The sequence below is a fragment of the Aplidium turbinatum genome, chromosome 15, assembly GCF_918807975.1.
Source record: "Aplidium turbinatum chromosome 15, kaAplTurb1.1, whole genome shotgun sequence".
Lineage (NCBI taxonomy): Eukaryota > Metazoa > Chordata > Ascidiacea > Aplousobranchia > Polyclinidae > Aplidium > Aplidium turbinatum.
In genome coordinates this window covers 1,454,959-1,477,602 of record NC_137486.1, presented here as the reverse complement: position 1 = coordinate 1,477,602, position 22,644 = coordinate 1,454,959, and the positions used below count along the sequence as shown (strand labels likewise).

The 22,644-nt window shown below is 39.2% G+C and overlaps 1 protein-coding gene across 1 annotated transcript in view; it reads left to right on the top strand.

The window, feature by feature from the left end:
* Positions 1-22,644, top strand: part of LOC145784197 (lysosome membrane protein 2-like) — an 87,421-nt gene that overhangs the window by 37,285 nt on the left and 27,492 nt on the right. Inside the window, exons 9-10 of the mRNA XM_082595971.1 lie at positions 4,457-4,587; positions 7,544-7,710. Of these exons, the coding sequence (XP_082452097.1) occupies positions 4,457-4,587; positions 7,544-7,710 (298 nt within the window). The remainder of the gene's footprint in view (positions 1-4,456; positions 4,588-7,543; positions 7,711-22,644) is intronic.

The following is a 22,644-nucleotide window of genomic DNA, read 5'->3' as shown; positions in this document are numbered from 1 at the left end:
TTGTTACAGTTGCGTAACACACCTGATCCTGACTGTGATATCTCTCCAGCAGAGATCGTGTTCGGTCACCCTCTGCGCGACGCATTCGGTTTTGTAAATCGCCTAGTCAAGTTCTCCAATCGTCACATTCGTCGTACATGGCGGGATACATGGAAGGCAAAGGAAGACGCCCTTCGCCTGCGAGCTGGTCGAACCGATAAGGCGCTGTCTCAGCATACTCGTCCTTTACGTACTTTACAATGTGGAAACCGCGTATTTATCCAAAACCAAAACGGTAAATATCCTCGAAAATGGGACAAAGTGGGAATGGTTGTCGAAACGTTGCCGCATGACAAATATGTAGTGAAAGTTGATGGGTCGGGCAGAATCACAAAACGGAATCGACGTTTCTTGCGAGTAATTCCACATACTAAAGCATGTGCCGATCCCATCCCTCCTCAACCAAACATCAATGCTCACCCACAGAGCCTCCCATCATCTTTATTTGCCCAGCCTCCTGAAACGGACTACTGCCCTCCCCACCCTCCGCATCTCGAGATAGGCCCTAGCCCAGAAATTGGAGAATCACCGATGTTGCCTCTCGATGCAGATCACAGTCCGCCTGCACTCTCCTGCCCCACACCAGCCTCAAGCCTGAAGCTTTGTGAGCCACAGCACTCACCTGAACCTCCAAAGCAGCCGCTACCTTTCGATTCAGTGGAACCAACCGAACCCACAAGTGGAGTCCCTCATATTGAAAAATCGCCTGTTTTGCGCCGTTCTACGCGGTCCCGACGGCCGGCATTGGATTTAGACGCATCCTCTGGTCAATGGGTAATCAAGGGTTCGAGCTCGTAAGTCTTCAGTTTCGCCTTACGAGCTGGGGGGGATGCACAAATGCCTGCAGTTAGCATGCTTCCTTGATTACTTTTGCACTCCTTTTGTCACGTGTACTCCGCGAGGCAGTACTCTGTTCTATTCGTATCATTTCATTCTGGCAGGCTAGCGAACAACAGCTTCTTTTGTTCTAGTTCTAGTGTTGAGTTTAACAATCTTACGTTGTGTATTTTGTTGCAGAAATTGCAATTCGATCATTTTTCTTTTGTTAATACATTTAAGAAAAATAACCGTCTTTGTTCAACAACTGTGTAACTAGTACAGTCATAGAACAGAAGACAGTATTGTTGTTCTCGATCTTTTTCACAGAATTGAATCAGTATAATTTTACAAGTGTCCTTCACCAATATACAGCACTGGTATACAAAATTTTATGATGTTTATCTCAAAATTGATTACAAAGGTGTAAGAAGTCGAATAATGAATTTTCCCCAGGTCACCAAAATAATGCTTTTAAGCTGGTTAAGTAATTACCTCAGGTTTTAAAACTGCTGGTGTTAAATATCACATCAAAATATACTCAGCAATATGTCTGTGATAGAAACTCTTTCAGCATTACTTAAATGTATATACTAGACTAGCCGAATCGGACTGTAGCCAAATAGGGAACTAGCTGAATCGGACTAGCCGAAACAGGCCATTTCGCCCCTGCACAGACCATTGGAGAACAAAGGTTATTTGCTCTTGTCCAATGTCTTCAAGAGTTCATCCAAAAGAGCTAAGACTTATTTTAGATCAGCGCTCAGAACGTAACATGGTGATTGGTAGTGTTGATGTGGCTGTCTGAAGCAAATACATTTGAAGCAAATACAAAACAGAACTCTCAGAACTTGCCATAAACACGCTAGTGATGAGTTTGATCTTACTAGTGACAGTGATGAATTAGAGACATCTTTTGAAGAGGAAATGCCAAGGTCATCATCCAGTGAATTTGAGTGTATGAGTGGCAGTGAAGAGGAAATTGCTTCAACATCATCACACCTTGTGAGTTCTAATGTTTGTAAATCAACAGACAAAAGACTTGCATCCCAGTGTCGTACAAGGCTCATCAGTTGTCTTAAAAATGAGAAGCTTCATGAAAGCATGTAATGCTTCTGACCCAGCGAAGAAATGCTTCATTGACCACAGTGAGAAATGGCTGAACCCAAAGACAGCTGCGCTGGGTGCACTGCATGCCAACATTGATGTATCTAGGATTTCAACAGCAAAAAAAGCAGACACCAAAGCTCTGTTGTGGTCAAACCGTCCGCTGGCAGCATTTATGGATGCAACTTCTGCATTTTCACTATATCTGACAGCAGGGAGTAAGGATGATTAGGAAGTGTTTCGAAACAACAATACTTCTTGTGATCGAATGATAGGCCACGTGAAGGAAACAATTAATAGCAAAAAGATTCGTGACACAAGTGATGTTGACATAAAGACAAAGAGTTACATTAACAATGCATACTATTCGCAATGAGAAATTAACAGGACAATGTACTTTGTCTAGCACAGTGGTTCTCAACCTTTTTGTCTTGGTGGGACCCCTTTTGGTGCCTTCGAAGCGGTCGCAGACCCCTAAAAATTTCTATTTGAAATTTTGGTATATCGCGTCTCCTTATGGAATGATATGTTATATAAGTTTCGAAGGAACACACTGAGAAGAATTTGCTGAATTCGCAATGCACTTGACGATTGATGAAATTATGTTATGACTTATGAGCTATAATTTGTTGGCACACAGGATCAAACATCAGTAATCTATATGCTGAGGATGTTTTTCTATAAATTTTATCAAAGGTTAATAGAATACTTGTGATAGTTACAAAGAATTTCTCTCTTTTTTCATTTGTAATCAATATTAATTCGTTATAATCACAGTCATTGCAAAATCTGTGAGTTGCATTTCCAAGTTAATCATTGATCAACAATCTGCTGTCTCAAAAGAATTAAGTTGAACATAGCCAACATTGCTTATTAAAAGGTTTAAGTCATTTATATATATGATATTTTTTAGTTAAAAAATCAAACCTTTGTGCAATGTTCTTTGCAATTTTAAACAACGCACCAGTGGGTTGCAACTTACAGTTTGAGAATCACTGTAAGCTAATACATAAACAAAGCACAAACAATTTTTAAATTTCGTAATTTATCAATCATGCTGAAAACTCGGAAACTTTCACGGACCCCCTGAAATCGCTTCACGGCCTCTTGGGGTCCGTGGACCCCCGGTTGAGAACCACTGGTCTAGCATGTTATGTATAGTTTTGTGTTGATTGTTTCCTGCCTCATTATTGAATAAAACATCACTGTTCTTATACAGCTTACAAGTTTGATTTAAAGGTTATGTTTTTTATGACTGAATGACAATCATGCAAGCCAAGATCTGAAATACAAGCATTTTGTTTCAAAAATGACAGATTTTACTCTCAAAACAGTTTTTCTCAATTATAGAAAGAAGTAAAGGTTTTAGGGCTATAGCATGTTCATAAGTCGGATAGAAACTTTGGTATTCTGCATCTTTTGGTGACAAAAGCAGCTTTCTATCTCCACCAGGATACGAGATATAGCAAATTGTGGGGTAATGGGGATTTCGCGACAAAAACGGGGAGTGTGGCCTGCTTAAACAATATTTTTTTTCCAAAATTTTTTTTCCATTGATCAAGTTAGGTCATTTTGCAAACCACAATAACTAGCCAACAAGTAAGTTGGTCGGAGTGTTACACCCTAGTGACATAGTCTCTGGCATGTCACTAATGTAGATGTTAAATAGTACCGGGGATAAGAAATAATCGTTTAATCGGTTAGTTAAACGCCTAAGCAGTTAACCAGTTGGAAGGACAATGTGTCTATCGAAAAGATGTACCGGTATTGTGTTTGAAGTTATTGACGGGCATACTAAAAACTCTCTTTATAATCGAAACTCTCTTCTAAAAGCACAAGTGCTTTGTGCAACTGGTTAGGTTTATGAAATATGATTGAGCGAGCAAAGCGAATGTTTAAAGGTGTGTTTTTCTTAAAACTGGTTCTGTTGTGTGAAGACAACATGATTGATTGATTGATTGAATCTTTATCCTCGGACTGGGAAAGCTTCTTGCAGCTTAATCCTGGCAGTTTCGCATACTTGTATAGGCTTTGAATCACTGACGCAGGCCCGGTCACCGAGATTGACAGAGTGAAGTTTCCGATTGTTGAAGTCTTGTTGCTGGGGAACTATTCCATCCATTAGATGCCGCTGAATGGAGAGCAGTCCTAAACATGCGTTGCTCAAGCGCACACCCCGAGAGTCGAACCAGCGCCGCTTGATCTTGAAGCTTCTTCGTTCCAGAAGTGACGCGCTAACCAATTGAGCTATCGGGGCGGATAAACATGGAACATGAAAGAATTTAAGTGAACTTATTGTTATTTCTCAGAAATCTACTATGTAGAGGCATCTGTTAGATCTCAGATTCTTAACCATTTTTTTTTTGCTTTAACCTTTAATCAGACTGTCGCTTGTTTATATCATCAGCAAAGTGGTCAAAGCATGCTGGTATTTGATGATTAACTTGTTTGTATTTCATTGATATCATAAAAGATAGTTTCATTGCATTTTTAGATCAATGTATTTGGTGTTTGAGAACCACACCAATGTTCGCGGCATCAAGACATTGAGGTTCCATCTCCCTGGTGAGGTGTTTGCCAATATCACCACCAACCCCAGCAATGCAGGATTCTGTGTTCCTCCAGGTACAAACAAATTGATGCTTGTTTTTGATGAAATTTGTCTGTTTGATTTGCATAAAAGATACAATGCAATACTGAATGTAGAGTCGAAGCATTGAAGACATGGTCTGGTCACTAGTATGTGAGGTCGCCAGCTGGCCTTGTTGACTTTAGCTGCCCTGCTTAGATTAGCCCCAGACTTTGTTATTGGGGTCTGCTACTATTCGGCGAGTCCGGTTCGGCGAGTTCCCTATTCGGCAAGAGCCTTTTTCGGCGAGTGCCCTATTCGGCGAGTTTTTGAAATTATATTTTTGAAAAGGATTTATCGGGTACCATAGCCTAATTATAATTGCCGTTTTTACATCGTTAAACGTTGTCATCGTTGTTTTTATTTCTGACCATCATATCAAAAACAATACACGTCAACATAGCAAAGGTAGAAGCGACAAAACGCGAACGTTAAAACGTGCTTGAATGCGTCATGTCAGTTGAGTTGTTTTTATTTTTGATTATGATATCAAAAACAATTCACGTCAACATAGCAAAGGTGTAGAAAAAGGTAGAAGCGACAAAACGCGAACGTTAAAACGTGCTTGTGATCGAAGTAAGTTATTGAGTTGAAAGAAATTTGGCACGGTCGCAACACCTTCAGAAAAATGTAAGAAATAAAGGGAAAATAAAAAAAAGAAAATGTTACAAAAAAAATCATGTTTAATGGCTATAAGTTAGTACTTTTGAATAGTTATTAAAATGATTAGATTGGATCAACAAATGTGTGGCCTACAGCTTGGATTGAAAGGAAATTATCGGGTACCGTAGCCTAGTTATCCCAACCAGCAGAAATTGCCGTTTTTACATCGTTTTAATGTCGCTAAACGTTGACATCGTGTAGAAAAGAGAACTTTGCTGACTAGGATACGTTGAAACTGGGAAACATTCACAGAAGCCCTTCGATTTGTTCCAAGAACCCATTTAGCCAAACAGTTTATTTGTACATTGATTCAACGTCTGAATACATTATCTCAAAAATGCATAATCTTAAAAATGCAACGTATCGAAGGGCTTCTGCAAATGTTTCTCAATTTCAATGCAGGCCTTAAAACTCCTGTTTTTTTCGGCAGCCATCGTGGCCTACCGAGAGCTCCTTCTTGGCGGCCAAATCTGCGTGCTTGGAGGCCAAAATACAATAACGATAGCACAAGTAAATAGCATTAAACTTGCAACAATGTTAAAATGATCACTTAGCGTTGTTGAAGTCTGGGCGACGTCCTGCAATAGAATCGTTGTACCACGCATTAAATGCCGCATCAGGATTGTAATCCGGTATTGCCGGACCATCTAACGACCCTAAATTGTTTTAACTGCTCGCAGCTCAGTAAATTGTTTCAACTGCATACCGCCTTTCATAAAACCTGGCCATTTATTCCGTTATGATGTCACCAATGAGGGTGTGAAGTCACTAACCCACAGCGTTCTCAACTATGAAGACACGTGTTTTACCCACGGATGTCAACTAACCTAGTTCTCCTTTTTAACAACGATTCAATGTCCGACAACATTGAATCGATATAAAAACGACAATATTGCCAGCGGATGTAAATTAGCACTTCGGATTAACACTTTGTTAAAATAAACATTGGTAATTGCAAACAAGACTTAGGCCTACAGCGCTGGTGATCGCAGCTGGATATAAGTGTGACTAGTAGTGACTCTGATGCGCTGACCTAATTCTGCGTCACTCTTTGATACTACATATTTTCGACATTTAATCCACGATCATTCTATTGTGAAATTAAATAATTGGCTAGAAGAAACCGGCAGCCAAACTTGGCCGACGGAGGAGGTAGCACAGGCGGTCATTCAAGCACTACTTAGCGGCCATGGCTGCGATGGCCGCCGGCTGCTTTAAGGCTTGCAACGTATCCTAGTCATCAAACTTCTCTTTTCTACACGATTTTAATGTTTAGCGACGTTAAAACGATAGGCCACACATTTGGTTAGCCTTTTCATTCTGTTACTACAATGTAAAAAATGGACTGTTAGGCTAACTGGGTTTTTGGAACAAATTTTTGCTGGTAGGGATAACTAGGCTACGGTACCCGATAATTTCCTTTCAATCCAAGCTGTAGGCCACACATTTGTTGATCCAAACTAATCATTTTAACTATTCAAAAGTACTAACTTATAGATATAAACATGATTTTTTTTTTGTAACGTTTTCTTTTTTTTCTTTTTCCTTGACATCTTAAATTTTTCTGAAGGTGTTGCGACCGTGCCAAATTTCTTTCAACTCAATAACTTACTTCGGTCACAAGCACGTTTTAACGTTCGCGTTTTGTCGCTTCTACCTTAAAAACAACTGAACGGACATGACGAATTCAAGCACGTTTTAACGTTTGCGTTTTGTCGCTTCTACCTTTGCTATGTTGACGTGTATTGTTTTTGATATGATGGTCAGAAATAAAAACAACTGAACTGACATGACATGACTAGTTTTAATTTAATAGTTCAAACATTTTATTTTTATTCCTTTCTGCACGTTAAAACAATGTGAAAACAGTTAGGCTACGGTACCCAATAATTCCCTTTCAAAAATAAAATTTCAAAAACTTGCCGAATAGGGAAATCGCCGAATCGGACTAGCCGAATCGGACTCGCCGAAACGGGCCATTCTGTTGTTATTGTAACAAGTCTGTTTTATGAACGAATGGCCTACCCAATGCATGGACTGCATTTACCTTGCAGCCTAAGCCTTTGCTCTCAATGTTGCTTGTCACCACCGAGCTCATGGAACAAACAAGGGGAAAACCTCTGTGGTGAGACGCACAACTTGGTCCTGTGGTGAAACAACGATTGTTATTAAAGAGAAAATATTACCGTTTTATTCACAAATTTTTCCGCTTTCGTAGTTGCTGTACAGATGTAGGGCGATTGTTGCTGATAAGTGATGAAATGATGCAGGTACCGTAATTTGATGCAGGTAATTGTTTGGATGCTGGTGTATTGAGCCTTGCCCCATGCAAACAAGGGGCACCTGTAGTGGTATCATCACCCCACTTTTATTTGGGGGCTGCCAAGTACAAGACAGGGGTAAACGGCATGCACCCTTCTAAGGAAGAGCACGAAACTATCCTCGACATAGAACCGGTGAGTTGATCCAGTGCAATTTTATTTATTGCTTACTTCACATTCATTACATTCACTGTTTATTTATTGCCTCGGTTTTGGCTTAGCAGTCATGTATTGATGAGTTCAGCTTTATCATTTAAAACAGTTCTTGAGGTGAGGGATATCCCCCAGGGACACTTTCTTCCTCAGGTGATTGATTGTGGCAGCAATGTTGCTTTTTTGAAGGGAATTCTTTTTCGCTTGAGCTTTTGGGCCTAAGGTCGTTCTATCTTGTTTCCGGATTAGCCTACACTAGAAGGATAGTAGAGAGCAGACCTTCCACTTGGTAAGGTGAGTTGAAGTTAGTACAACCATGCAATGATGTGGTCTGCGATTAATCCCTCAGCGTCCTATTTATGGTGGGATGATGCAGAGGATAAGGCGTTGGCTTTCCAATAATGCAAACTTGGTTTGACTGGCCTAAGCTGGTGGTTGAAAACACCGCTCACTTCTACAAATAAATTGGGTGGCTATACTTTCTGAAGGAAAAGCCACCGAGAGAAAGGAACTGGCCACCTTACCCTCTTTACTTTAGTGCCGAAGAGTTAGTACAATGAGAACCTTATGTTATCCTCGAACACTTGGAATAATTAATGAGGCCACCTAATCATATTCACAAGAAGAGGAATATGCCATTTCTTATTGAAGCTGAAATTTCGAACAACCGTAAGCCAAGACGGTTCAGGTACACGCATGCACCTGCAGGAGTAGGCTGATGGGATAGGAGTCATGGTTGTGGAATGTGGATGAATGTCAGTTTCTAGTTGCATTTGACTTCCATTTATGATCGTCCAATTAACCGCAGAGATGTATTGTTTGTCAATTTTTGTTAAGCTGTAGTTGAGTTACTAGCTGAATGGGTGTCTTAAATTTAGTTGACTAGGGTGCTCACTTAAAGGATGCAAGACCTTGAAGGGAAGAAGGTGGTTTTGCTCTAATGCTTATTATCGACCGAGAGACAGAGTAGCTTCTTTAGGGCGAAACTCAGCAGGTTGGATGCCAGCAAGAATAGGAAGATTGTCCGATGGTGTGGAATGCAGGCATCTGGTCACTGTGTGCATGGCGCTGTTGATGACGCTGTTGATGATGGTGTTGATATTATGGCATTGAGCCTTGTGTTTCAAGGCAGGATACCTGCGACCTACACCATCAGACAATCTCCCTGTCCTTGCAAACATCCAACCAGCTGAGCTTTGTTGCAAAGAAGCCATCTTGTCTCTTTCTCATCGTGTTACGAACCAAAACCACTTACTCCACACAAGTCTCTACGAGTCTAAGTGAGCAACTCCAGCGACTGAAATCGAGACACCCATTTGTACATGCCGCGCAACTCCTGATGAAAAGTGCTGAAGACCAATCCATCAGTGCGGCTACCTGGGTGGACCACCAATGGAGCTCGGAGTGGAAGAAGAGCTTTTCAAGACTCCAAAGTTTCATCTCCAACACCGGCCCCCACCCAACCAGAATGCATCTAACAAGGAAGCCCTGGGTGCGTCTTAACTGCCTGTTTACTGGCATTGGACTATTCCGATTCAACATGCACATTGCACAAATAGGGGATGGCTCCATCCACGATATGTGAGTGTGGCAAGGAGGAAAAAACTGCAGACCACACCATCTGTAACTGCGCCATCTACCATGTGCCAAATGGTGTGTGTAGTTTGCATTAACTGGATAACGAATCAGTTCAGTGGCTGTTCGACAACTGTCCTAACAGCTAGAGCTAGAGTCTAGACCGAGTTGCCGCCACTGCCCAAGGGTGGTAAAAGACAAGGTCCCTCAACCCCTGGAGTGGCAAAGAAGGTTCAAACGAAGAAGAACACTTTAGCATCATTAGTGCTGGATTCAAGTACGTAATTATTTACCTGAAAACTTTTATTTATTTTTACTTGAGTAATTCTCAATTACTTTAAATTTTAAAGTATGGTAATTTAAGTAAGCGGGAATATAAAAGCAAAGATTTATAAACTGCACAAAAGCATTGTGAAGAGTACAATGAAAAGAGATTATGTATAATGGTAGACACAATAACATGTTACATTGAAACTCATTGCTGTATAGTTGTTCCGGCGGGTCAATTGCCCTCTTGATCGGAATTGAAATTGTGATGAAATTTTGTTGACATTGAATTTGCGTTGCTTCTGTGTCTCGCGTGACGTGGCTTGCCTGGCTGCAAAGAGATTTCACAACCGATTATCGCCTTTTGCTGCGTGCCGGGAGCCGTTGTTTCTGGACACAGTTTTGCCTGCCTTTGTGTTGAGTTTCTTTTCATTATCGAAAAAAGCAAGCTAGAGAAATGAATGTGTACCACGGATTTAAGTTGTCGTGTTAAAGCCATTGTAAGTTTATACAAAATCAAGTTTTTATCCCAACTCGCTCTCAATAAATCAAAAAACAACATGAAACAATTGCAAGTATGATTGAGGCAGACCGAGGAAGGATTGTAGGTAGGCAGTGAGCACCTACTCTTGTAACCAATAGTGTATATGGTGCAACAATACCAGGAAATTAAGCCAGCAATTTAGCATATCTTGACATAGAGACAGAGTTGAAAGGTCTGAAAGAACAAAAGGTCAATACATTCTCAAGAAATTCATCAAAGATGAAGGGCCTATATCACTAAAATTGCTAGCTAATGTAACAGAGATGATCAAAGCCAGGAGAAAATGAGAGAGTATGTGGGCTTGCCTTGTACTTAGTATCTCAGTTGACAGATTCATATTTCATGAACTGTCCGAAGATAATGGATCTGGCCAAGATTACTAATTGTATACGTCAAACTTTTTCCTAAGAAGGACATTGTAGCTGATCATAAAAATTACTCTATTGTCAACCAGGAATCTGTAGAGAAAAAATGAAAGCAGAAATACTGAATGAAATTTTGTCTGCAGGCTACAAATTCCTCTTTATTTAGTGGTAGGATGATTGAATCTCTGTGCTTTCAGAGCAAGTGCGAGAGGTACAACTGTAATCCAACAGGGTGACTATGTGACTAGGGCCCCATATTTTCGTTTACAATATTATGCCTCTTTGATCTATTTCACTTGACTGATTAACCTACTTTTGCATAACTTCATTATTATTCCTACCAAGTGAATGTGATTTAGCAACTACCCATAATCCCATATGGTCAATACAATATCGGTAGCCTACAAAAGTATCATGATGTGAACATTGCAAATATGGGTCTTCTAAATATGCTTCTTCTATAGCAAAAATTTGTTATTGTACTTGGCTAAACTGCAGATTTTCTTATTACTTGAGTTTTTTAATCTTTACTTTTTACTTAAAATCCTTTACTTGAATGGAGCTCTAATCACCATGGATATGCATAGACCATGTGTTGGTTTGAAATCAAGTGAAGCAGCTTACGAGTAAGGCCACGTTGCCATACAGGTCATTCCATATCAAAACAGCCAATATGAAGATATCTTGTATATGGTACCTCTCACATTTTGTGCTGAAAAGTTGTCATACTATGCCTTAGGCTACCAAACGAAAGAATCCTAAGTTTTAGATCAATATCTCGAACAGTTTTCCCATGGCGGCCATTTGAATTTCGGGCACTACCCTAATTTTTGACTTGGGGGGGGGGGGGGGGTAGCAAATAGCAATTTCAGCCATTTTCAGAGCCCCACAACTTTTATTGTAATTGTGGTAGAAGACTAAAAATTGCTGTGCTAGTTCATCATAAACCATACTACACAATTCAATAGTAACAAACAACATCTCTTGATGCATAAGTGCTAGGTGGGTCATCAAAATCCTGTTTTTTTGCACCATATAAGTGGTTTTTTCAATTTTCAAATGCTTCCACCACCCAAACCAATCAAAATATTTCTCTAAAACTTAATTATTTGTAATATTTGGAAACTTTTCTTCTGCCAACTTGAATTTGGGAGTTGTGGTGCCATTAACAGAGATCTTATGGGGGTCTGAAAACCCTATCAGGCAGAAATGGCCTTTTTTTACCCCTATGTTTAGAGCCCCAAATGACCGTGTTGGCATTTTATGGTCATGCTGAAATTTATACCAGACAAACACCTACATTTATTCTTTCATTTCATGAAATAAAATCTTTGAGTATCAAACTCCTTCACTATAAATTTTATGTTTTTAAAATGTAACATTTTGGTCATTTTTGGCAAATAGTCTCAAGTCCTTAATGTAGGTCAGAGAAAATTCAACAATGATTTATCATGAAAACAGTGAAAATAAGTAGGTACTATGCTTAGTGATCATAAACATTGGAGTGCTGACATTGTTGACCATTAATTTATGTTCGAAATGATGCTTTCACCTCTTCTCACCCATGAAGAAGTACCCACTTGCAATCAATAAGCTATGATGTGGAGATAAAATTGTAGGAAAATGATCACGTCGTGTTCAAAAATTAAATTGTTTTCAGTTTGCACCATAATTCTGCATTACCGGAATGTAAAATGCATAGCTCAAATCAGCTCAGTTGAGTTTGAATATCATCTATTGTCTAAGAAACTGTGGAAGTAGTGTCAGAACATTTTCATAATCTTTTTAGTTAAGTTTGCATTTTCGAGCACTGTGTCCGTAGGTTTCTGGTACACCAACACAACAAATTATATGTTGGAATGGCACCCAACAAGGCATCTGTCTTTGGTCTGGCGGCCACATCAAAATGTTGTTTACACGCTTCGTGAATTTTACGAAAACATCACCATGTTTATCTGAACGTTCAATAACACTGGTCAACACACATTTTGGTGCCAAGAAAGTTTTAACGATTTTGGGGTATTTTGATGCCGCTGATTCCGAAAAGGACCTTAGTTTTTACGAATTGGCTCTAATTTTTGAGATATTTCATGGTTTTGCTCCAAAAAGTGGGGTATTTCATATCAAAACAGCAAATATAGCCTAATATGGTAGCCTACCTCTCAGATGCTGCTGAAAAGTTGTCATACTATGCCTTAGGCTACCAAACGAAAGAATCCTAAGTTTTAGATCAATATCTTAAACGGCTTTTTCATGGTGGCCATTTGAATTTCGGGCGCTACCCTCGTTTTTGACTTGGGGGGGGGGGGTAGCGAATAGCAATTTCAGCCATTTTCAGAGCCTCATAACTTTTATTGTAATTGTGGTAGAAGACTAAAAATTGCTGTGCTAGTTCATTATAAACTATACTACACAATTCAATAGTAAAAAACAACATCTAGTAATGCATAGGTGTTAGGTGGGTCATCAAAATCTTGTTTTTTGGCCCGTATAAGTGTTTTTTTTTCAATTTTTAAATGCTTCCACCACCCAAACCCATCAAAATATTTCTCTAATACCTAATTATATGTAATATTTGGAAACTTTTCTTCTGCCAACTTGAATTTGAGAGTTGTGGTGACATTAACAGAGATCTTATGGGGGTCTGAAAACCATATCAGGCAGAAATGGCCCATTTTTACTCCTATGTTTAGAGCCCCAAATGACCGCGTGGGAATTTTATGGTCATGCTGAAATTTATACCAGACAAACACATACATTTATTCTTTCATTTCATAAAATTAAATCTTTATAAATCAAACTCCTTCACTTTAAATTCAATGTCTTTAAAATGTAACATTTTGGTCATTTTTGGCAAATTGTCTCAAGTCCGTAATGTAGGTCAGAGAAAATTCAACAATGATTTATCATGAAAACAGTGAAAATAAGTAGGTACTATGCTTAGCGATCATAAACGTTGGAATGCTGACACTGTTGACCGTTAATTTATCTTCAAAATGACGCTTTCACCTCAGATGACTTTACAGGTCTTTCGTTGCCATCCTGTTGTGCTGATAGATATTGAATTTGTGTGTACTTTTTGTTTGTTTATCGCCAGCAAAACAATAAACTGAACTGAACTCACCCATGAAAAAGTACCCACCTCCAATCAATGAGAGTGGAGATAAAATTGTAGGAAAATGATCAAGTAGTTTTCAAAAATTAAATTGTTTTCAGTTTACACTATAATTCTGCATTTTGCAAAATGCATAGCTCAACTCAGCTTATCTATCATCTGTTGACTAAGAAACAGTGGAAGTAGTGTCAGAACATTTTCATAATCTTTTTGGTTAAGTTTGTATTTTTAAGCACTGAATCCGTTGGTTTTTGAGAAATATTTTGATTGATTTGAGTGGTGGAAGCATTTGAAAATTGAAAAAAAAACACTTATACTGGCCAAAAAAACAAGATTTTGATGACCCACCTAACAGTTATGCATCAAGAAATGTTGTTTTTTACTATTGAATTGTGTAGTATAGTTTATAATGAACTAGCACAGCAATTTTTAGTCTTCTACCACAATTACAATAGAAGTTATATGAGGCTCTGAAAGTGGCTGAAATTGCTATTCGCTACCCCCCCCCCCCCCCAAGTCAAAAACTAGGGTAGCGCCCGAAATTCAAATGGCTACCATGGAAAAGCCGTAATATTGATCTAAAACTTAGGATTCTTGCGTTTGGTAGCCTAAGGCATAGTATGACAACTTTTCAGCAGCATCTGAGAGGTACCATATACAAGATATCTTCATATTTGCTGTTTTGATGTGAAATGACCCACTTTTTAACTTTAGAGCAAAACCATAAAATATCTCAAAAATTAGAGCCAATTCAAAGAAACCGATGTTATTTTCGGATTCAGTGGCCAAAAATCGCCTAGAAACCGTTAAAATATCTTCGGCACTCGGAAACAAGTTTTTTTTTGTTGGCCAGTGTAATATTTCCAATAAATCAATCATCATCATAGATACAGGCGATGTATATTCATGGTTGGAACAGAGTTGAGATTTTTGATTGATCTGAAAGCAAGCGTTCTTCATCCAAATGTTTTGCATCACAGATTTGTTCTGCACTGATGTCAGTGAATATTGGATCTTGTGACATTCTTTTCATTCGTACTATATTGAATTATTGATAAAAATTGGAATAAACCAATGGTGTGAACGTGTTTCCCTAATAGTTTTTGTCGAGGCATAACATCTCCAATTCATACTCTTCATTTTTTTAACATTGTCTGCACTAATGAAGAAGAACTGAATGTTTTTGATGTTTGTTGTTGCCCATTCAAACATTTGTAAAGGTGTCAAAATATGGTTTGCATTGGGGGCCTGAAGACTTGCACGTGCTGTAAGACGCTTGACAGTGCCTCCAATTCCGGAGAGAAATGATAGAGTCAACTGACCTTTTCCACAATAACAAGAAAGCATGGGCTACCATAAAAATTAAATTCTGATAACCAACTGCAAAATAACCTCACAGCAGTCACACCAAACGAAGTCGCCCACCAACTACTCCTTAATGGAAAGACCAAAGCCAAGCACCGACACCATAAACCCACCAGGCACAAAAACGATACTTTACTAGAAAGGGAAACCAACGATCAACTTTTCACACCAGCAGACCTCCAGGTAGCCTTCAAACACTTGAAAAGTGGTAAAACAACTGGCCTAGTTGGAATCACTACTGAACAGATCCTCCATTTTGGTACGAAAGCTAAATCCTGGCTCTTAAAATTCTTCAACAATTGTCTGGCCGGTGAATCAATCCCTAAGATCTGGAGAAAAAGCAAAAGTAGTAGCTCTTTTGAAACCCCAAAAAGATCCCTCTTCCCCAAAGAATTATAGACCAATATCACTTTTATGCATCCTCATGAAAGTATACGAACACCTCATACTAAATAGGATTTCAACGCAAGTAGATGACCAACTCACACATGACCAGGCAGGTTTTCGACCAGGGCGTTCTTGCTGCGGTCAAGTCTTAAACCTAACGCAATATAGAGGATGGATTCGAACAGAAACTCGCCACTGGAACCGTCTTCGTAGACCTATCTGCCGCTTATGATCAGGGTTGAGAAAAACCCGGGTTTTTTTTAAAAAGCCCAACCCGCCCGGGTTTTTTTTAAAAACTCGGGTTTTTTTGGGTTTTTTAAAAAAGATGCAAAAAAGGTAGATTCATGCTTATTTCACCTCATAACTACTTTTTACGAATGAAGTGCCTTTCACTCACAGTACATGCTTGCATAACTCGATAAAATAATGCACTAGGGCTGTTGTTGCTTGAATGTTGCATCATCCATTCATTTCAAGATCAAGTTGGATGTTGCATCATCCACTGATTTCTATACCAAGTTGATGCTACCGTGGTAGAAATCACATTATTGCATCATTTGCTTTAGATTTAAAGGCAAGGAGCATTTATGCCATCATGTTTAAATATTTTTTATCATTTATATATATATTATATATAGTAATGGATGAGCAATTGAGCGATTGCGTGGCCATTTAGGCAAATGCTCTGAAACAGCCATGCGTTAGCATCATGAATCTGTAATTGGTAAATAGCCTCCTAAATTGCATTTCACATCATTCTTCAGACTACAGTAGAGTAGTACTTTCACCAGTTTATCTATAAGGCCTTCTTGCACAAATGAGTTTTAATGTAGTAAACACAAAGTGGCATTACTTGATTTTCGTGTACTGTACAATATCCACTGCGTTTTCAGTTTATTCTTGGAAATTTACTTCACAATCACATCCTTAAGTCCTAATTTAAAGTTTGTTTTAAGTGCCTTGTCGTGTTTTTGTTCATTTTTTAAATTTTCTAATAAAAACTGGACAAATATGATGTTCTGGGTTTTTTTATGTTTTTTTTTGGGTTTTTTAAGTGGGTTTTTTTTGGGTCGGGTAAAATACCGACAACCCTGCTTAGTGCTTATGATACTATCAACCATAGAGCCTTGTTTCTTAAACTGGATCAAGTCATCAAGAACCCCACAATCAACAAAGCTATTCGATCACTTCTTACAAATAGACGATTTTTTGTTGAGATAAATGGTCGCAAAAGCCGCTTGAGAACCCAGTGTAATGGCCTGCTGCAAGGCTCTGTCCTTGCACCTATCTTATTTAATATATACACCAACGATCAACCAAAACCCCCAACGTACGTCGTTTCATTTACGCGACGACCTCTGCCTAGCTACCCAATCAAAAAACGTATCGGTGATAGAAAAGACCTTAACAGGAGCACTCCAAGTATTCCACCTATTCCAAGTACTGGAGCTTAAATGCAAACCCTTCTAAAACCCAAGTAACATGCTTTCACTTGAACAATCATAAGGCTAGCCAAAAACTGATCAATTGGGAAAACACTGCATTACAATATACCCCTTTCCTGTATATCTTGGCATAACACTGGACAGGACCCTATCCTATAAGACATACCTACTAAAACTTAAGAAAAAATTATCTGCTCGCAGTAACCTTTTGTAAAAGCTGGGAAACTCAAACTTCGGAGCAGATAAGCACACACTGAAGCAAACAGCACTGGCTCTTTGTTATTCGACCACTGAATACTGCGCCCCAGTATGGGCTAAGTCAAGCCACACTAAAGTAATTGACTCCGAATTAAACCAAGCATGTAGAATCATAACTGGCACACTCCGTCCAACACCAATCTCCGACCTCTATAACTTAGCAACTATAGCTCCACCTCATATCCGAAGAGAAGTCGTTACAAAAAAGGAAAGAGTAAAACAAATATCCGACCAACGCCACCCTCTCTACGAACACAAACGTATTCCAACAAGACTCAAGTCTCGCAAGAGCTTCATCAAAGTCGGCCCATTGGAACACGCAAGCGCGGCAGCTGCACGATTAGAAATGTGGACCTCTGAGCTCGATAGGACACAACATCCTGCCATTCCAAGTCCTTTTGAAAGTCTTCAACAAACTCCCACCCTTGAGAGAAGAGAGTGGTGCTGGCTAAATAAAGCCGCTGCGGAGTCCAGAGAAATAAAAGAAACCTTTTCCGATGGAAGATGACTCCAGACCCAACGTGAGATTGCGGCCTAGACAATCAGACGATGAAGCACATCCTCAGTCACCACTGCCTCCTTAGCCATTCATGTGATGACAATGACCTCAAAAACATCACAAACAATGCTCTTACCTGGCTCCGACACTGGCGTGACAAGCTGTGAATGAATGAACTAAGCATAGTACCTACTTATTTTCACTGTTTTCATGATAAAGCGGGTCTACGTCTTTTAGGCGCTGACAGTTAGGCGCTGGTCAAATAGGCGCACACACTATGGCGTCTGGATATTTAGGTGCGGAGCACTGTGGCGCCCGGTCATTTAGGTGCTATTCCTAGTAAAGTCTGCAGATTGTATCAGCTTGGCAGGTAGGGGCGTAGGTCAATGCTTTTCACACAAAATATTATATTGAACAGAAAAATATATTGTTTTGTTAATGCGTGTGCGTTGTTGGTCATGGCTTCAGTGAGTGAAGTTGCTTAAACCGGCAATGCTTTTTCACACAAAATGTTATATTCAGCAGAAAAAACATATGGGTGAAGCTGCTTAAACCGGCAATGCTTTTTCACACAAAATGTTATATTAAACAGAAAAATATATGGGTGAAGCTGCTTGAACCGGCAATGCTTTTCACACAAAATGTTATATTGAACAGAAAAATATGTCATGGCTTCCGCGAGTGAAGCTGCTTAAACCGGCAATGATTTTCACATAAAATGTTATCAAGAAGTCTCACCATTATGCTTGCAACTTGTAGCCAAGGTGTAGCCTATATGCCCTGTAGAAATATATTCATGTGAACAGTAGTAGAGCGTCTTACGCGTTCTCGTCACATGGCCAATCCATCCCGAACAGAAGTAATTGCGAAAGATAACAGATTAGGTAAAGTTCCATCTGGCTGCAACTTGTGTTCAGGATGCATTGCAAATGTCCTGTAGAGATGTGCTAATATCAATAGTAGTAGAGCGTTTTCCCGCACCTCATCTTCACGCGATCTATCCGTCTCAAGTAGAAGTAATTATTAAAGGTAACAGATTGCACAAAGCTGTGCCTTTAAACCGGCAACTTCTACTCCAGAAGTACGTGTCCTGTGGAGATCAGGTGATCTACTGCTCCAATTGCCCTGCATATAAGCCGACATTGGGTCTGAGCACTGCATGTGTGCACAGAAAAGTTTGGTAATTTTCTACTCCAGAAGTACGTGTCCTGTGGAGATCAGGTAGTATAGCCTACTGCTCGAATTGCCCTGCATATCAGCTGATGTTGGATCTGAGCACTTCATTTGCACCGAAAAGTTTGGTAAGTTTGCTACATCATAAAGCAAAGATTGATATGGCAGCTGCGACTATTCGAACTCAATAATGTTCGGAAGCTTGAATAATTTATTGATAAAGCTTTCACCAACGCAAACCTGGACTAACAACAAATAAAACAATAATAAATCAATAAAACAACAATATATTTTTCTGTTCAATATAACATTTTGTGTGAAAAGCATTGCCCTACGCTCCTACCTGCCAAGCTGATACAATCTGCAGACTTTACTAGGAATAGCACCTAAATGACCAGGCGCCACAGTGCTCCGCACCTAAATATCCAGATGCCACAGTGTGCGCGCCTATTAGACCAGCGCCTAACTGTCAGCGCCTAAAAGACTTGCTCCCGATAAAGCATTGTTAAATTTTCTCTGACCTACATTAAGGACTTGAGATTATTTGCCAAAAATGACCGAGATGTTACATTTTAAAGACATAAAAGTTATGGTGAAGGAGTTTGATACTCAAAGATTTTATTTCATGAAATGAAAGAATAAGTGTGTGTGTTTGTCTGGTATAAATTTCAGGATGACCACAAAATGCCCACGCAGTCATTTGGGGCTCTAAACATAGGGGTAAAAAAGGGCCATTTCTGCCTGATAGTGTTTCCAGACCCCCATAAAATCTCTGTTAATGGCACCACAACTCCCAAATTCAAGTTGGCGGAAGAAAAGTTTCCAAATATTACAAATAACTAGGTTTTAGAGAAATATTTTGATTTGTTTGGGTGGTGGAAGCATTTGAAAATTGAAAAAACCACTTATATGGTGCAAAAAAACAGGATTTTGATGACCCACCTAACACTTATGCATCAAGAGATGTTGTTTGTAACTATTGAATTGTGTAGTATCAGGGTTGTCGGTATTTTACCCGACCCAAAAAAACCCGGGTGGGTTTTTCAAAAAAACCCACTTAAAAAAACCCAAAAAAAAACATAAAAAAACCCAGAACATCATATTTGTCCAGTTTTTATTAGAAAATTTAAAAAATGAACAAAAACACGACAAGGCACTTAAAACAAACTTTAATTAAGGATGTGATTGTGAAGTAAATTTCCAAGAATAAACTGAAAACGCAGTGGATATTGTACAGTACACAAAAATCAAGTAATGCCACTTTGTGTTTACTACATTAAAACTCATTTATGCAAGAAGGCCTTATAGATAAACTGGTGAAAGTACTACTCTACTGTAGTCTGAAGAATGATGTGAAATGCAATTTAGGAGGCTATTTACCAATTACAGATTCATGATGCTAACGCATGGCTGTTTCAGAGCATTTGCCTAAATGGCCACGCAATCGCTCAATTGCTCATCCATTACTATATATAATATATATATAAATGATAAAAAATATTTAAACATGATGGCATAAATGCTCCTTGCCTTTAAATCTAAAGCAAATGATGCAATAATGTGATTTCTACCACGGTAGCATCAACTTGGTATAGAAATCAGTGGATGATGCAACATCCAACTTGATCTTGAAATGAATGGATGATGCAACATTCAAGCAACAACAGCCCTAGTGCATTGTTTTATCGAGTTATGCAAGCATGTACTGTGAGTGAAAGGCACTTCATTCGTAAAAAGTAGTTATGAGGTGAAATAAGCATGAATCTACCTTTTTTTGCATCTTTTTTAAAAAACCCAAAAAAACCCAGGTTTTTTAAAAAAACCCGGGCGAGATGGGCTTTTTTAAAAAAACCCGGGTTTTTCTCAACCCTGTGTAGTATGGTTTATGATGAACTAGCACAGCAATTTTTAGTCTTGTACCACAATTACAATAAAAGTTATGGGGCTTTGAAAATGGCTAAAATTGTTATACGCTACCGCCCCCAAGTCAAAAACGAGGGAAGCGTCCGAAATTCAAATGGCCGCCATGGGAAAATCGTTTGAGATATTGATCTAAAACTTAGGATTCTTTCGTTTGGTAGCCTAAGGTATAGTATGACAACTTTTCAGCAAAATCTGAGAGGTGCCATATATTATACATGGGTGGCTGAGTTGATATGGAATGACCCATACCCTATTGTAGGCAGCTGTAAGGTCTAGGCAGGAATCCCCAATCACTAGGTTGTGAAAAGATTGCTACCGGGTGGCGAGAACACACGTCCTAAATGGCCATCAATAGTGACCATAATCGCCAGACTATTTTTATGTTAGATAAAAATAAGTCAGTAAAGACGAAATACAAAACATATTGCCATTTTTCATAACCACAGATTTTTTTGCACTAAAAGTAGATACTCAACTCCTTTAAATAACCAATTAGATTTCAGTTAACCTCATGTGATATCTAATGCAGGTTTGTATCAATGTTGTCAGATAAATAACTGGACACTGGACAATTTCAAGGTTGTTGCAGACAAACAACATCATTGAGAAAACTTTAAAGTCACGCCACTGAGTTTACAGTAATTGCGGTAGCCTACATAATGTTATTAACAGATAAACATGGCCTGACTTTTGCAACAAGTTAGGTTCAATATAGATTTGTGCTCATATTGTTATATACTTGCTTGCAAAAGGTTAAGCTCATGATTTTGCGCTCGGTTTATTTAATACTCACTGCTGCATCCACTATGACAGTGTTACCCAACCAGTGGGTCGCGACCAAGGCGATCTCTCTAACAGGCCTGGACACCACGCGCCCCCAGTCAAAATCTGGAGGCGGATGGTGTAAATACACATTTCCTCAATATGGCGTCTGCGGAAGAAGAGTGATGGCAAATTCTGTTACATGTACGAAATGCAAGAAATGGGTGCATGGAAGATGTGCAAAGATGAAGAGAGTGACATGCAGATCTGGAGATGGTTTTGAATGTGAAAGATGCAAGAAGATTGAGGAAGGAATGATTGGTCCTGTTAAAAAGCTGAATGACGAAGTTGAATCAGTAAATGCCTTTTGCTATCTAGGAGATAGATTGAATGCCAGTGGTGGTTGTGAAGCGGCAGTGACTGCAAGAGGAAGGTTTGGTTGGGTGAAATTCAGAGAGTGTCGAGAGTTGTTATGTGGTAGAAGATTTCCGTTGAAAATGAGAGGAAGAATTTATATTAGTTGTGTGAGATCTGCAATGCTGTACGGAAGTGAGACATGGTGCTTACGGGAAAACGAATTGGCGATTTTAAGAAGAACTGAGAGAGCGATGGTGAGAGCAATGTGTGGTGTAAAGCTGATGGACAAAAGGAATACCGAAGAACTTATGAGCTTGCTTGGGTTGAATGAGAGTGTTGATAAGTTGGCAAAAGCGAATGGAGTGAGGTGGTATGGGCATGTTTTGAGAAGGGATGAAGATGATGTTTTGAGAAGAGCGCTGGAGTTGCGAGTGGAGGGTCGTAGAAAACAAGGAAGACCAAAGAAAACATGGAAAAAGCAAGTTGAGGAAGAAAGCAGCAAGGTGGGCTTGACAAGAGAGGACGCGCTAGACAGATCGATGTGGAGGCAGGGTGTGAAGACGATTGCGGCACTTGGAGGTGAATCCGGCCACCCTCGGTAACGGGGACATCACCGGATTAAAACTGGACTACTACTACTACTACTCAATAAGACTACATATTTTTGGAGTCAAGATATTTTCTGCTGAGCATGGGTCAAAAGCAACTATTTGGGGGGTGATGCAGGTTGTTTATGACATTATAATGATATCATAGAAGATTATAATATTTTGTTTAATTGATGCATTTATATAACATAGGTATACGTACCTTGCAAATGAATGTGCCTTGCTTGTTGGCAGCACAAGAAAAACATGGAATAACATAAAACCTTGAAATTA